The 15,616-nt window shown below is 36.2% G+C and overlaps 1 protein-coding gene and 2 pseudogenes across 5 annotated transcripts in view; all 3 read right to left on the minus strand.

The window, feature by feature from the left end:
- Positions 1-1,867: 1,867 nt before the first annotated feature.
- LOC309620786 (tropomyosin-like) lies at positions 1,868-5,170 on the minus strand (annotated as a pseudogene). The gene is made up of 2 exons: positions 4,697-5,170; positions 1,868-3,498 (listed from the first exon to the last, which is right to left on the minus strand). The product of its transcript is annotated as a tropomyosin-like (transcript).
- LOC309620647 (regulator of microtubule dynamics protein 1 pseudogene) lies at positions 3,502-4,685 on the minus strand (annotated as a pseudogene). Its single transcript has one exon. The product of its transcript is annotated as a regulator of microtubule dynamics protein 1 pseudogene (transcript).
- Positions 5,171-5,970: 800 nt separating the features above from the next.
- ABCB7 (ATP binding cassette subfamily B member 7) overlaps positions 5,971-15,616 on the minus strand; it is a 150,661-nt gene continuing 141,015 nt past the window's right edge. For all 3 annotated transcript variants that reach the window (XM_082377162.1, XM_082377161.1, XM_082377160.1), the window contains 2 exons: positions 13,857-13,964; positions 5,971-7,364 (listed from right to left, as the gene is read on the minus strand). In XM_082377162.1, the coding sequence (XP_082233288.1) occupies positions 7,149-7,364; positions 13,857-13,964 (324 nt within the window). In that variant the 3' untranslated portion in view covers positions 5,971-7,148. The remainder of the gene's footprint in view (positions 7,365-13,856; positions 13,965-15,616) is intronic.

The following is a 15,616-nucleotide window of genomic DNA, read 5'->3' on the forward strand; positions in this document are numbered from 1 at the left end:
TCCTCATTTGTAGAATTGAGGAAATTGTATTAAAGGACCTCTACATTCCTTCCAACTCTAAAATCCAATGACTTTATGAAACAGAAATGGAACAGGAAGTCACCAGTGAAAAATATTCTACTGTAGCTGTGTGAGAACAGGAAGTATGTAAACAATCCACTGCTTTTTTTTAACCAAAAATGTTCCAACCTATTTCTAATTAGAGCATGTACTTCATTTCCAACTCTACCTAGCTAATCAAAATACTAGTTTAATGTGTGGTTTGCAGTCAAGACATTTTTCCACCCCAAAGGTTTCCTTCCTCATCATCAGAACTGAGAAACTGGGGGCAACAGAAAGTTGCCTTTCACTGATTGGTCATTAAAAGTATGACATCTTAATGCTAAGTGAAAGCACTACAATTTGCTACCATTTTACCCATATTATGAGCACTGCAAACAATTACTTCCTCTCTGAGACAATTTCAAGCTTTCACCTGTTGCATAAGGCTGTAAGGCCATACTCCCAGAGTGTCTATTAAATTATCTGTACTTATTTGGAGTGTGTGAACGGCAAAATACTAATTCTCCCGGTGCATTGCAGAAGAGTTGCTTCAATGGGACACCCATTTCTAGTCACAAAGACATATTGTTTATTTAGTACTGATTATCTGCACAGATTGTTGTAACAATAAATCTGGTAAAGAACCTCCCTCACAGAGTCATTTTGTCTTAACTAATCAGTTTTAACCAGCTTATTTGACTTCATATTGTCATTTACTATACAGTTTACATTCAAAATCTATATACTCAATGCAGGGAGAGAAGGGACCTTTCTATAATTTAAGAAAGCTGCCATTGCAAACATATTTAAATGCTTTCAACTACTAATCCACAACAGAATATCCTATGATAAACCTACAAGGTAAGAGAATTATGAATATACATTGGTAAAAGTTGCTACTCCCTGAGACATCCAGCAATAAGGAAGGATAGGAGCAAGATGGCAGTGTGCACAAAGTGATCCAGAAATAAGGAAACATATAATCTTTAAATATCTTGCCTTTAAAAGCAAAACATATTTTTAAACTAGCCATCTTCACAAACTGAGCTCTGTCAGCATCTAAGGGAAAAGGCAAAATATTTAACTAAAGGTATAGAAAAGGTGCAAATCCCTGCACAGGAGAAGTAAATGCGTATTTTGAGTTTATCCAAATGTTAAGGCCTCTTTCTGATTCTCACAAGTGACCCTCAGATTTGAGCTGTTCAAAAATTTCCAAACGAGCCCATCTGCTCACCAAGATATTTCTATGTTAAAAACCTGCAGGAAGGCATGTGGCCCAGTTTTCATGATCCCAAATTACCTTGGTTTCAATTTAATTTTTGTAAACTGGGATTCCCTTAGGAAGAAAGTAAAATTTTCAATCTTAAAAATAAAGGGATATTAAGAAACAAAACCCTATCCCTTGCTCCATTTTCAGAGCCCATATTCCAAAACTGTAGCTTATCTATCCCAAGACATTAACATTATGTTGCAACACTGATTTAGAAATTTGTACTTTTGTGTATGTAATACTGTAATGTAAAATTAGTACATTATAATAAATGTCCCTTTTCTTGGCATTTCCTCTGAATGAATCATTTTAGGAAGCTTTTGTCTATTATGCCACTGTATAGAACCACCTAAGATGGAGTTAACAGAAAAATATTTGACTTAGTTGTGGCCCCTACAATAACTGAGTTTTTCAGGTAATTTTTTATTAGCTGAAAATAGTGGTTAATGACCACAATGACCCAGTGGTCTAGAGACCACCAGAGACCACCTCCAATCATATGAAAACAGCTTCAAAAATCTTAGTGGGGAAATTTCCCTACCCTAAAAACATTCCTTTTTTTTTTTTTAGTTTATGTAAAAATTTATTTGACCAAAATGTAGAAAAAATGATACTATTACATATGACACAGTTGCAAGAATCTAAATGAAAAGTGTGGGTTTTATTCAATTGCACAATTTGCTAGTGTATCTCCTGGGTAGTGTGATGCTTAATAAATAGGAGTGAGGGGCAGAGGATCTGGATAAACTAGAAGCAGGGTGATTTTTAGTCAGAATTATAAACTTGAGTTGGCCCCCACACTGCTGGGGAATGTGGAATATTTCAGCTCTAAGATGTTAACTGAGAAAGCAGAAATCTAACAAAGCCAAACTGTGCAGCCCTGTCTACAAAATACTCCATATCCAGTTTAAGCAGGAGTTTCCTGGTCTTTTATTAACTTGGTCTTGAAGAAGGAATTAAAATTCCAGATAAGTAAATCTCCAATTTGCCAGTCCCTGGAGTATAGAGGAGATGAAGTTAGGCCAATTACTTTTTCATCCTTACTTTGCTGTCAGAGAGGGCTATTCTGCCCAATATTTGTTTACAGAAAGTCTTACTCAACTATTGATGGCTAGCAGTCTTTTTGATATGGCTTCTCTGAATAGGACTGAATTCTACAACATTCATTCCTGCTGAGTGGATGGCCTCATATCAGAGCAGATAAGCATGGGTCATTATTGGAATAAGACATCAGCTCCTCAGAGAACAACTTTAGAGTGAAAGAAGCATAGAGAAGAGCATATCAAGGATCTATCCAGAAAACATTTGGGTAACTATGATGACTCTTTTCCAAGCATTCTCATGCTGACTGCTCAGAGGATGTTTGTTCTGCACGGTGGAGTGTGGAAAAGAGCCAGGATGATTAGGTTAACCTCTGTGTGGTTTATGACTTCCCATAGTAACCTCACCCCAACCCCCTTTTTTGCTCTGGATGGAAAATCCCCACCCATTTTAATGTGATGGTCCCTGTCTTCCTATAGTGTGACCAACGGTGGATATTCTTCAACCTTTTAAACTGACCCATGACTAGACATCGGAATCTGTGTTTTAAAAGTGTGGGGTTGTCTATTCTCCCAGGAACCAAATGCCATCAGTCTTGAGAGTATGCTCAATATGAAATACCCTGCCTACCTCAGGAATAAATGCAATTTAAGGATAAAAACAGAGCTGAAAAACCTGATGCTATTTGAAAAAAGGAAGGAACAGATTTAACTGGTGCTCAAAGCTTCTCTGATACAAAATATTTGGTCATGTATTCATAATTTGCTTGACATTTCCAGCAAAGCAAAGAGACAATAACAAAAGAAACTTCTTACAAGAGAAGAGAAAGACACAGAGCTCTGGAGTTTTTGTTGGAACAAAACTCTTCTGTTTTGGTTCTATACAGTTTAGTTCGTTTAGTGTCTGATCCAGTGTTTGATGTAAGCCCACGTTCTCTTCTTTGGCCTGGGCAAGTTTTTCTTCCAGCTCATCAATTGTCTTTTCCAGTTTTGCAACTGTTGTCTCTGCAAATTCGGCACAGGTCTCAGCCTCTTTCAGTTTGTCAGACAGAAGTTTAATTTCTTCTTCATGTTCATCCTCCTTTTCAGATGCAGCCTCTGGCAACTTCAGGTTGTTAGTGACATTGAGTTCTTCTTCCAGGTCACCACATTTTATTTTATTTTATTTATTTATTTAAATGGTTAATGTATTTATTATCTTTATAATTTGATGAAAAGGCACTGCTTCTTAGATATTTCATTGAAAAATTCTCAGTTCTTGTCACTGAAACCTGTAAGCAACTGAGCAGCTTCTGTCTCTATCTGTTTATCCTCCTCTGTGTGCGCTGGATAGTCCTTGGCTTTTGTTAGCCAGAGAGCAGCAAGCTTTTTGTTGTGTAGCTTCAAATATGTCTTTCCTAGAAGAAGCAAGTTTTTGCTGTAGAAGTTTGGATCCACTTGCTCTGCCCTGTGAAAGTAGCCTAAGGCCTCCTCATAGGTGGAACTAGGAGCTGCAAACAGCATTTTAGCAATTCTTCTTTGATACCAAGGCATTTCAGCAAATGTGTAACACCAAATACCTATAAGGTGAATTGAGGTAGCATCTTTAGGGTTGAGTTCAACTGCTTTCTCAAAAGGCTCCTTGATCATGTAGGCATTTGCAATTTTAGCCTTGATTCCTTCATAATCTCCAACATCGCTAATACAGATTGCATACCACTTATGAGCTGCAAAACTTGATTCATTTTTTTCTAGTGCCCTTTTTGCATACTCTAGGGCTTCATACACCAAGAGCTTTTTCTCCTCTTCTGAGGTTCCACTGAGTCGACCTATAACACGTGATGCCCGTGCCAAACGCCACAGTAACTCTGCATCTTCACTTTCCTTGTACTGGGATAGCAACTGGTAAAGTTTTTCTGTTTCTCCACTTTCATATAGGTAGTCTGCTTGTTCAAGGATTTCTTCAACTCTGAAGACTTTGGCTGCGGCATGAACCACAGCAGCCTGGGAAATGACTTGATAAGTTTCAAAATCCAAATAAGACAAGGCAGAGAATAGAAGACTTCTTTTGAAAGCTCCTGGGTTTCCCATCACCTCAGCACCGCGGAGTCGCCAAAGAACGCACTGCTCACAGCTGCCAGCAGCACCTGTCGGGAGCCGAGGTCCCAGGGCAGCGCTACGTCCCAAAGGAAGGGAGCGCCAGAGTCGCAAGGCTAGTGCCATGATCCGCAGCTCACAGGCCTGACCCCTCACCCCTTTGGCTGCTATGAAGCGGGGCGGAGTGAAAGGCGCCCGTCTTTCCACAGAGAGCAGCGTCCACTGGCTTCTGGCCCCACTCCTCTTCTTCTCCACAGCTTCAGGTCACCATATTTTAGTTCAGACACCTTGGCACGCTCCTCCACCCGCTCCAGCTCACCCTCCAGGATGACCAACTTACGAGCTACCTCCTCGTATTTGTGGTCAGCCTCCTCAGCAATGTCCTTGGTCTCTTTGAGCTTCATCTCCTGAATCTCCATCTTCTCATCTTCGTTGCCCAGTTTTCTATCACCTTCATTCCTCTTTTGCTCTCATTTGCAGCCTTTTCTGCCTCCTCCAGCTTGTGCAGGGCTGTGGCCAGTCGTTCCTGAGCCCTGTCCAACTCCTCCTCAATGAGCTGGATGTGTCAACTGAAAGCTGCCACATCACCTTCAGCTTTCTCACCACTCGCGCTCGCCATCCAGCTCCCACACTGTAGGCCCTGCGCGTGGTCCTCCGCCTCATCCGCCTGCTGCTGCAGGGCCTGGTTCTTGCGTTTCACTGCCTCCAGGGAGTTGAGGCCAGCCATGGCACGGAGGCGCATGCAGTGGGCGGTGGGCAGTGGCGGGCGCTCGTCTTGGCTCCAGCGAGAGCTGCAGCAGTTGCGCCCCAGCCCCCGACCCTTTGCCTACACCAGGTCCTATCCTTTGACTATATGTTTCCCATATCACAAAATCACTTACTTTGAATACCACTATTCACATTCAAAATGAATATTACTAATGATTACTTCAATCTTACCTGTTTGATTATGCAACTAAGCTAAATATTTTCCATCAGCAACATTGGAAATGTATAGAAGGAATTAACAGAAGCAAAATTTCTATCTAATCACATTTCTAGTAATGCAGCTGGGTTATTCAAAGGACTTTTTTTTGCTGTTGTTGTTCCTCAGAAAAGCAATCACGTCTATGGCTTCAGTGTAAGAAATGTCCAAAACCTCCCATTTTGCAGCTGATTATGCATCTCAGTGTTAACTCCAACTCCAAAAGCAAGATCCTGCACCACTTACTGTGCTTTCAAAGACTAACCATAAAATACTGGCTTCAAGCTACTTATCAAATCACCTTTATATAACAAAACTGCAGACCCAATAAGTTTAGATAAGTTTAGGTATCTACCTACTAATGACAATACAAATCAGAAAAAAAATTAATCTCACCCATACCAAATTATCACTTAAAAGACAATAAAACCATAGACAAATAAATGCTTTAAGACTTTTTCTGAGAAATAAAGCCTCATTATATAGTTATGTGGCTGTTCATGATACACAAGTTTTTCAAGCTGAATGATTACTACCAAACAAATTAAAGCAAATTCAAGTTGGAAAGGGAGAAGAGCTTTCTAAGTGAATATATACCAACATTTTATTAATTATTTCTTGATTATCTTGTTTGGGCTCCTCGTTATTTCAAGCTTAAAGGAACTCATTAAACTACTGAAAAAGGAAGGGAAGACCTGGTAATAAAGTAATTCTGAAGTGTCAACACAGATTAGAGTCCTGATCATCTAAATATATGTGTAATCCTCTCCTATTTGCCTAAAGGTCATTAATAATTTTTAAGTAGATGTTGCTTTATACACATGTACACACATGCATGCGTGCACACATCCCATTTGGTTGTTTCTTTGTATAACTTCAGATAGCAAAAGCAGTGCATTTAAGATGGAAATAGAAAAGGCAATTAACTTCCTAAGCTTTTTAGATCACTCCCAGTATGGTAACTCTCAAATTACATCAGGGTTTATGAGTCTTTAAAAAGAAATGTATACATTTTGGTCCAAAACAAAAGCAACACCTCATTTGGTGGAAAAATAAAATTCCCACTGCTAGATGACAGTTACAATGCTGGTTAATGATGAAGAACATTCTACATACCAACATGAGAATCAAGGTTTTTCCTCTTAAAGGTATATAGTGGCAAATAATTTTTAAAATGTAAGTATAGTTATCTATCATTGAAGTATTTCAATGGGGGAAGGGGAGGAGAAAAAATGAACCTATACTCTCTTATTTTTTAAAAAATTTTTAAGAAACAGACACTTTCCATCTAAATTGTCAGCATAAAAGAGGTTTGAAAAACTACAAAAAATTTGGAAACCAATCTGATTCATCTGGTTATGGATAGCAAATGGCTATCAGGCCTCAAAAATGGAAATGGGGTAAAGTCAAATAGTAAGAAGAATTATGCTTTGACCACAAATAAGGCAGTAACAAGAAAATAATTTGGGGATAATATAAATATCACATTAAATAGATTGTGAAAGATGTAAAACTCAATTCCCTTTCCAAATAAATCTTATCTAAAAGAAGGATTATAGAAAATGGGAATGTATGATTTTTTTTAATAAAACAATTCTGCTTCAGTGCAAATGTGTAGTCAAGGAAAAAAAAGAAAGAAAGGAAGAAGGGAGGAAGGAAGAGAGGAGAGAAAGGAAGGAAGGAAGGGAGGGAGGGAGAAAAAAGGAAAGAAAAGAAAAGAAGAGAAGAGAAAAGAAATGAAAAGGTTTCATGTGACTTAGCAGGAACAGTTTCCACAGCCTTTCACACTGTTGACAATTTCTTCTTGTAGTTTCATCCTTTCCTCCTCTTTGGACACATTTTCTTTCTTTGCATCCCATCTGGGGTTATCATGGTTCTGCACATGGCTGCTCTGTGTATGCCACATTTCTGAATAGATACTGCCAGGGTTAGCAAGCAAACCATAGTGGGTACCACGTTCAGCTACCTTACCCTAATAAGCAAAAACAAGAGAAACGTAGAGAAAGTCATATAACTAGCATAATAATTGAAAATACATAATACTTACTAAGCAAGAATTTTGAAAGATTTGCATTCATTAAAATACCTTTCCCAATTCTTCATTATAGTACAAATGGGGAAAACTGACACAGGAATGCCTTCTTTACTGTTGAGCTATCAGTCCAGTGAACAAACAAAAAGCTATGAAATTCCATATACCATATACCATTTCACTTAAAGGAAATAAAATTTGAATGTTTCATTTTTCATTTTGAAGAGCAGAAAGGAAAGTGAAGATTTTCTAAAGGTGGTATTTTCTGTAATCAGTAAATCAAATTTAAATCAAATTTACATCAAAAGCAGTTATTTATACAGAGATTTAAAGGATTTTTAAAAAATATCCCAAAATCCTATGTGTACTTTGAAACAAAAAATATTTCTCCATGAAAAGTTTATTTCTTCCAGTAACCAGTTTTCTTAACACTGGCTATTAAACTTAACATTGCATAGAATTGGTATTGATTCCTAACTCTTATCTACAATTAATTTGTCTCTGGACAGCTACTGCTAAACATGTTGGGAGACAAAAGTAATTTTGTCACTTTTACTGGTACTCCTGGTGAGAGGACCTTTACAAATATACCCTTAAGCAAAATAACTGAAATTTGTTGTGTGCCCACTTCTGAGTGGTTAATTTAAGGTTTCTCCTTGATTGCTGGCTGGACAGTCTAGGAACTATTTTGCTCAGCTATTTGAACTCTGGATCCTGAATGTAGTCCTCAACTTTGGTATCTGTGGACCACTTCACTGGCACAGAAGTCCCCATGGTTACGTATTTTATATTTTTTTATTTACCGCTGTAAAAAACAAACAAAATAAAAATCTCACTGCACAGACATAAAAAACACATTTATGGTTACCAAAGGGGATGGGAAGGAGGGAAGAACAAATTAGGAGTTTGGGATTAACAGATACAAACTACTATATATAAAATAGATAAACAAAAAGGATTTACTATATAGCACAGGGAACTGTATTCAATCTTCTGTAATAACCTATAATGGAATATAATCTGAAAAACAAAAACTGAGTCACTGACACAATATTGTACATTAACTACACTTCGATTAAAAAAATCCTCAATGGAAACTGCATCAAAAAGTATTAGAAAGAATGGAATTATTTTTGTAGAAAACCAATGAAATAAATCACAAAAAATTTATCCTGCTATAAAAATGTATATTATATTTTAAATTATTTTTATTTGTATTAAAGCACAAATGTACACAGCTTAAAAAGTCAACTAATAATTACAAAGTTTATAACCGAAAGTACAGTCTTTTGTCTCCTCCTTCTCCACCCTTGAATATCTCCTTATCTCCAAATCTGTAGCTATTTCTTCTGGCATTTACACACACATATACATATTAATGAGATTCAGCACTTTTAACTATTCCACATTCCCAATGCCTCACTCTTCATTCTCCTAATAACATTGGTTATATCATAAATGTTATTTAAGTTAATACACAATGTGTACTTTATTGTGACTATGTAAGTATTATCTGTTGAGCCAAGTGAAGTACTAGGATTTTATATATATTTTCTCATAATTTTTTATTCTTCCTGGACATAGTAACTGCCTTATTTTTTCATTTGCTTAGTTTTCTATGTCACTATTGGTAATTCTCTCTAAACTTTAAGCCTGTCTGAACAGTATTTTTCTCATAATCAACTATATTAGGTAATCTATTATTCAGTCCCCACCCTGCCCGGAGATATTTCTCTCACAGCTTTTAAGTTCTTTTCCTTATGCTCAATTCTGAAATTTTATGATAATTTGACTTTTATTTTTCTTTCCTCCATTTATTGTGGTGGGTTCTTGGTAGGCCCTTTCAATCTGGAAACTCATGCTCTGAAGTTCTGGACATTTTGGGGGTATTATTCTTTAGTTATTTCCTTCCCTTTTTCCTATCCCCTCTTTCTAGAACAACCATTAGTCAAATGTTGGACCTCTTAGACTAGTTCTCTTGTTTTCTTATCTTTCCTCTATTTTCTCTTTTTTTGCTCTACTCTTTAGAGATTTTCTTGACTTTATTTCAGCAATGACTTTTTTCATTTTCAAAATCTCTCGTTCTCTAGTTGTTCATTTATTTATTTACTATCTCCATTTTAAATTTGAAATGTTGCAAGAATGGTAAAAATGAATGCCTATATATGCTTCTCCTAGGTGAGCAACTGTTCATTTTTCCATATTTGCTTTCTCTCACTTCATCCTATCTCTAAATTTACACTACTTTTTGCTAAATCATTTAAGAATGAGTTGTGGACATCATTACATTTCTCCCCTAAATATTTCATTAGCATGTATCTCCTGAAAACAAGGACATTCTCCTACATGACTAGAATACAACAATATCACACCCAAGAAATTTATCTAATATATATCTCATATTTAGATTTTACCAATTATCCCAATAATATCCTTTATTTTTTCCATCCAGGATCCAATCAGGATCAACACATTGAATTTATAAGTTTCCTACTCTGTGTGAGTGTGACAATGACATTTCTAAAATGTCCAGGCTTGTTTTTTAAAGAATGCCCTTCACGTTGTATTTGTCTAGTTGTTCCTGATTCTTAGATCCAGGCTAAACATTTTTGTTGCAATACAATATAGGTGATATGTCCTCAGTGTATCATATTAGGAGGTACATGATGTCATTTTGCTCCACAATTAATGATTTCAGTTTGATCACTTGGTTAAGGTAGTGTCTACCAGATTTCTCTATTTTAAAGGTACTTTTTCTCTTTGTAATCAATAATTAATCTATGGGTTATGCTTTCAAACTGTGAATATTCTATTCCCCAATAGTTTTTCACCATATGGTTTTAGCAAACAATGATGATCCTTATGTGAATCATTTATTACAATGGTGGTTGCAAAATATGATTCTGTAAACTTATCATTCCTTGTATGTGTTAGCATTTTTTTTTCCGAGTTATAATTAACATACAACATTACATTAGTTTCAGGTGTACAACAGTGATTCAGTATTTTTATACATTATGAAATGATTACCTCAGTTAAGTCCAGTTACCATATGTCACCATACAAAGTTATGAAAATATTATTCACTATATTCCCTATGTGTACATTACATCCCCATGACTTAGTTTGTACTTCTTAGTACCCATCACCTATTTCATCCATCCCCCCTGCTGCCTCTGGCAACCACCAGTGTGTTCTCTGTATTTATGAGTCTGTTTCTGTTTTGTTTATTCATTTGCTCTGTTTTGTAGATTTCACATATAAGTAAAATCATACGGTATTTGTTTTTCTCTGACTTATTTCACTTAGCATAATACCCTCCAGGTCCATTAACACTGCTGTAAATGGCAAGATTTCATTTTTAAAAAAGAGCTTTCTCTAAGTACAATTATGGAATTATAGATTAGTTTTTTATTCAATGTGTTGTAATTCATTAGTATCATTATTATTATTTTTTTTTGACATTCAAATCATCCCACACTTGACCAGTGGGAACCCATTCAAAATGGTTCCTGTGTCCTTGTGAAATGCCTTCATTAATTTCCCTGCTCCAAATATGGAATCAGGCATTTCTCCAAGGAGTCCTGGTTCCTTTTAGTGAGGAACAGTATTTAGTGTCCAAGATGTAGGTGCTGGTTACACTCATTACTACTGGAATTTCATTGCTTCTAGGCCTTTTCACTGAACAGAGTTAGGAACATTTTTTTTTTTTCATCATGAACTGATATTGACAATTCTGTTCCAATATAACATCACAAGGCTCCTCTTCTTTTTCCATTCCATATCTGTATCTTTCTTCTCCCAAGTAAGACCTCTATTTCCCAACATCAATGTATTTACTCACATGCTCAGTCTTACAGTATACACAAAATAGTTTCAAAACAGCTACTCTCATGCTACTACCAAAAACAAACTTACTAAGTTCAAGTCTGAGTTATTTTTATCCTTATAATATATTCCACTAAGGCTAAATAATCAGAGGAATGTGCTCAAAAGTTATTTGGGTTAATTCTGCATGCTATTTTTCTTCTACATAGTTATGTTATTAATTCGTTATGTACCTAGTTTTACTTCTTTCTGTTTGTATTCAATTCCTGTTTCTGCCCCATCCTTGTTGATTTTTAAACATATAAAAAACATTAGCATGGCTCAAAAGTAAAAATAATACAAAAAAGTATAATCAGCGAAGTCTTACTCCCTCCCCTTTGTCTTCTACCCCTTTTTGTCTCCATCCTGCAGGTAAACAATGTCTTTAGTTTCTAGTTTATCCTCCCAGGGTTTCTTTTTGCAGAAACAAGTAAATATACATATGTTTCCCCCACATCCTCCTTGCAAAAGGTGGCATACTATATACTCTTTTGCATCTTTCTTACTTTCACTTAATACTGTATCCTGGAACTCATGCAATATTAAGTCTTCTTTACCTTTTTCTTAACAGCATTTGTCCTTATTTTAAAATGTTATATTTTCCATGACCTCTGATGATATTAATTATATTTTTAAGTTTTCTTATGCTCTCTGCATTGTCTACATTTTCTACTGAATTTTTTTCTGCTTGCTTTAGAGGCCTTCCTTTACTATCCACTGACACTTAAAAATACAGTATTAAAAAAAACTGACTGGAAGCTCTATGTGCATGGGAGTGGGCTCCTCAGCTGTTGGGTTTCATTGTAGGATGATCACATGGGTATCTGGTCATTTTGTGGCGGTCCCCAAATATGAACATGTTTTTTATGGGGCTACTTTTGTTTCTCTAGAGAAGAATCCTCTAATTATCTGCTGGTGAGGGAAGGAGTGGTGACAGTAGAAATAAATAATTGGTTGGCAAGGTTCTTGGAGCCAGTGGCACAGGAGGGTCTGTGGTCTTATTCTTCGGTATGTTTTGATTTCCAGTTAATCTCGCCCATCTTTGTTAATGTACTTGGTAATTTTCTTGTGTCCAGAGCCTCTCTGACTCAATTTCCTGACAAGTAAACCTCCAGTCTCTTGCCAAGGCTGGGAACGGGTAATCACCAGGCTGCAAGAGGGTGAGGAAGGGCCTTGGGAACTCTGTTATGCAGACTTAATACTACCAGAGACTGTTGACGGAACACATGAGGTCACATTAGTTTCACTAGAAAATGAAAATCTCTGATCTTCATAATCAAGCAATTATAGAACCATCAAATTCAACATAAAGAGATTTTAGATACAAATGGTATGATCAATAGTTAGTTCCAATTATAATCCAAACCCCAAGTGGCAACGTTATGATATAACTGTATAGATACTGTGAACCTCCTGGCATGAGGTAGGTAAGCACATGCTTGTTAAAGTACTTTTAACATTTTATATTTACAAGAAAAGGCTCTATGTACATGACTGCATACAATTGGAAAGTTTAGTAAAAAGCAAAAAAGAGCAGATTTTATTTCAGATACCTGAACATCAATGAGATAATAAAGTATATTTACAAAATTTCCCATTTAAGACACTCTGGAACAAGCATACTGAAGAAAATCAGTTTATATTTTAGTGAATGTTAGCATTTTTGAACAAACGAACAAAAAGACCTAGGGTAGCAAGTGCACAGGTAACACATAAAAGAAATAATATATATATATCACAGAACTGAATATCCCATAAGAAATTTTAGTGGCATGAAAAATTCTCTCTCAATATAGACAGTACAAGAGAATGCTTCTTCTCTCTTAACTCCCAGTACTCAGGCTTTCAAAATGATAAAAAATTGAAGATTTATGTATTAGAAGGGAGAAATAAGCATAGAGAACACTGTTAGAAATAATCAAGTACAAAGGGGGTGGGAATAAGATATCCCTACAGAGAGGAGAAAAGAAAAACTATTACAATTTTCAAATCTACCAATCGCAATAGTGGCACTCTGATTTGTTCAGAACATTTAGACAGTATACTCTTATAGTAATTCCCTCAGAGAAATAAAGCAGGCTGTCCTTTTTCTTACTTTCCTCATGAGGAAAAAGATAAAAATGGCCATGCATGAAAACGACTTTATTTTATGGTAATTTTCTTTTAGACATCAAGGGTATGTGCAGGTATTAGAAAAATGAAAATATAAAATACAGTGAAGACAATGAGCAAAGATTCTGTACAGAGCAAAAATGAATAAAGAAAAATTATTTTAAATACATACCCTTTAAAACTGCTTCTACCATATTAGGATTTAATGCTTTCCTCATCTAACTTTGCTTTTAAAACTTTAATAGAGTGAGTTAATACAGTTTATTCATTTTTGGAAGTGGCATGCATTATTTCCTATCAAAAGGAGGTAAAAACGGAATCCTATCAGGATTCAATCTTACTCAAAGAACACAAAATTCTATAACTTTCTTTAGAAACAATATTTAAGTTGCTTGTGTTTGTAACAATTTCTAATGTTCTTCAAACACTAAACTTTAAAGTTCAACCTCTTACCTGGTCCAAAACAATGATCTCATCTGCATCAACAACTGTTGACAATCTGTGTGCAATGAAAATAGAAGTTCTGTGTTTGACTGCATCCCTCATGGCACCAAGAATAGTCTGCAAGTTTGACAACAAGAACAGTAGGAGGGGAAAAAGAAGATCTATATATTAGGTAAATGTATATTAAAATACTCATGTATTTCTGAAAAGAATATATAAAATGCTAGTTAATTTGGTATTATATAAACTTTATACCACTACCAAATATTTTACCTAATCTAATAATTACTAAGAGAATAAAATCAATCAAAGAGGGAAGGTGAATATGACCATATTATTATGGAAAAAATTAGCTTTAAGATAGGCAATATTTCTTTAAATTATAAAGTCTGGGAGAAGGTAGATATTTTCTATACATAAAAACAAACAATAACAATGATGAATCCACTGATATCAGGAGCATAGACAGATATGTTTATCTGGACAATGAGAGCAAAAACAAAATGAGGAGGGACTCAAGTGATAGGATGTGGAGAAGTACAAAAAAAAATCAAGAAAGATAGGAAACTCAAAGGGTACAGGAGCACTTGCTTTTCCTCAGTTCAAACACAGAGGATGGAAAGGGTGACAAGGACAACGATGCATGTTTAACTTGAGAAAACTTCTTTTTCAAAAGCAGTCTGACTTCTTAAGGCATTCTGGAAAATACATTTTTGTTTACTGCCTGTAAAATGTAAGGCAGCTGTATATATATTCACCTATACTTGGAAACCTGGGTCTAAGTACAGCTAGCTAGATGGAAATAGCAGTGTGGGGGATGGGGATATTCTCAATGGCTTCCTACAGGTATCTCTAATCACTGTATTTATTAAAGAAATAAAATTATCATGAATAGATGGTTACCCAGGAAAAGAAGACCTTATATTTTACTATGGCAGACTGAAAATCAAGCACAGGGTCAATTCTAAGAAAAATTGTGATGTCTGGGGAGGACTCCTCTTTCCTACCCTCCAGAACTTACACTCTGACATCCTACTGATGCTCTGGACCTTTTTAAAAGGTTGATTAAAATTTACCAAATCTTCCGGTAACTCATTCCCTCAAGGGGGAGTGTTCTCTGCTAGCAATTAATGGGTTATGCTCTGTGAGCTAATAAAGATATGTGACTCAAATAATGACTGTTGTTAGGACTCTGAAATTGTGATAAATGTGGATGACACATTTTTAGGTACAAAGTTCTTGTAAGCAGATTCCTACTATGCATATGAATGGAGTCTGGTGTAGCTTAAGGTTCCTTTTAAATATATCAATAACAAATCCTCAGATTAGCTCATGATGGTGGAGTAGAAGGACATGAGCTCACCCCTTCTTATGTAAACATCAAAATCACAATCAATGGGTAAACAACCATTGACAAAAAAACACTGAAACCTACCAAAAAAGATACCCTACATCCAAAGGCAAAGAAGAAATAACAACAAGACAGTAGGAGGGGCACAATCACAACAAAATCAAATTCCATACCCGCCGGGTGCTTGACCCACAAACTGGAAAACAGTTACACCACAGAAGTTCTCCTACAGGAGTGAAAGTCCTGAGCCCCACGTCAGGCTTCCCAGCCTGGAAGTCCAGCAACAGGAGGAGGAGCCGCAGAGAGTCTGGCTTTGAAGGCCAGCAGGGTTTGATCACAGGAATTCCACAGGGCTGGGAAAAGCAGAAACTCCACTCTTGGAGGGCTGACACAAGATCGTGTGCGCACCAGAACCCAG

This window comes from Balaenoptera borealis (genome assembly GCF_965194805.1).
Source record: "Balaenoptera borealis genome assembly, chromosome: X".
Taxonomy (NCBI): Eukaryota; Metazoa; Chordata; class Mammalia; order Artiodactyla; family Balaenopteridae; genus Balaenoptera; species Balaenoptera borealis.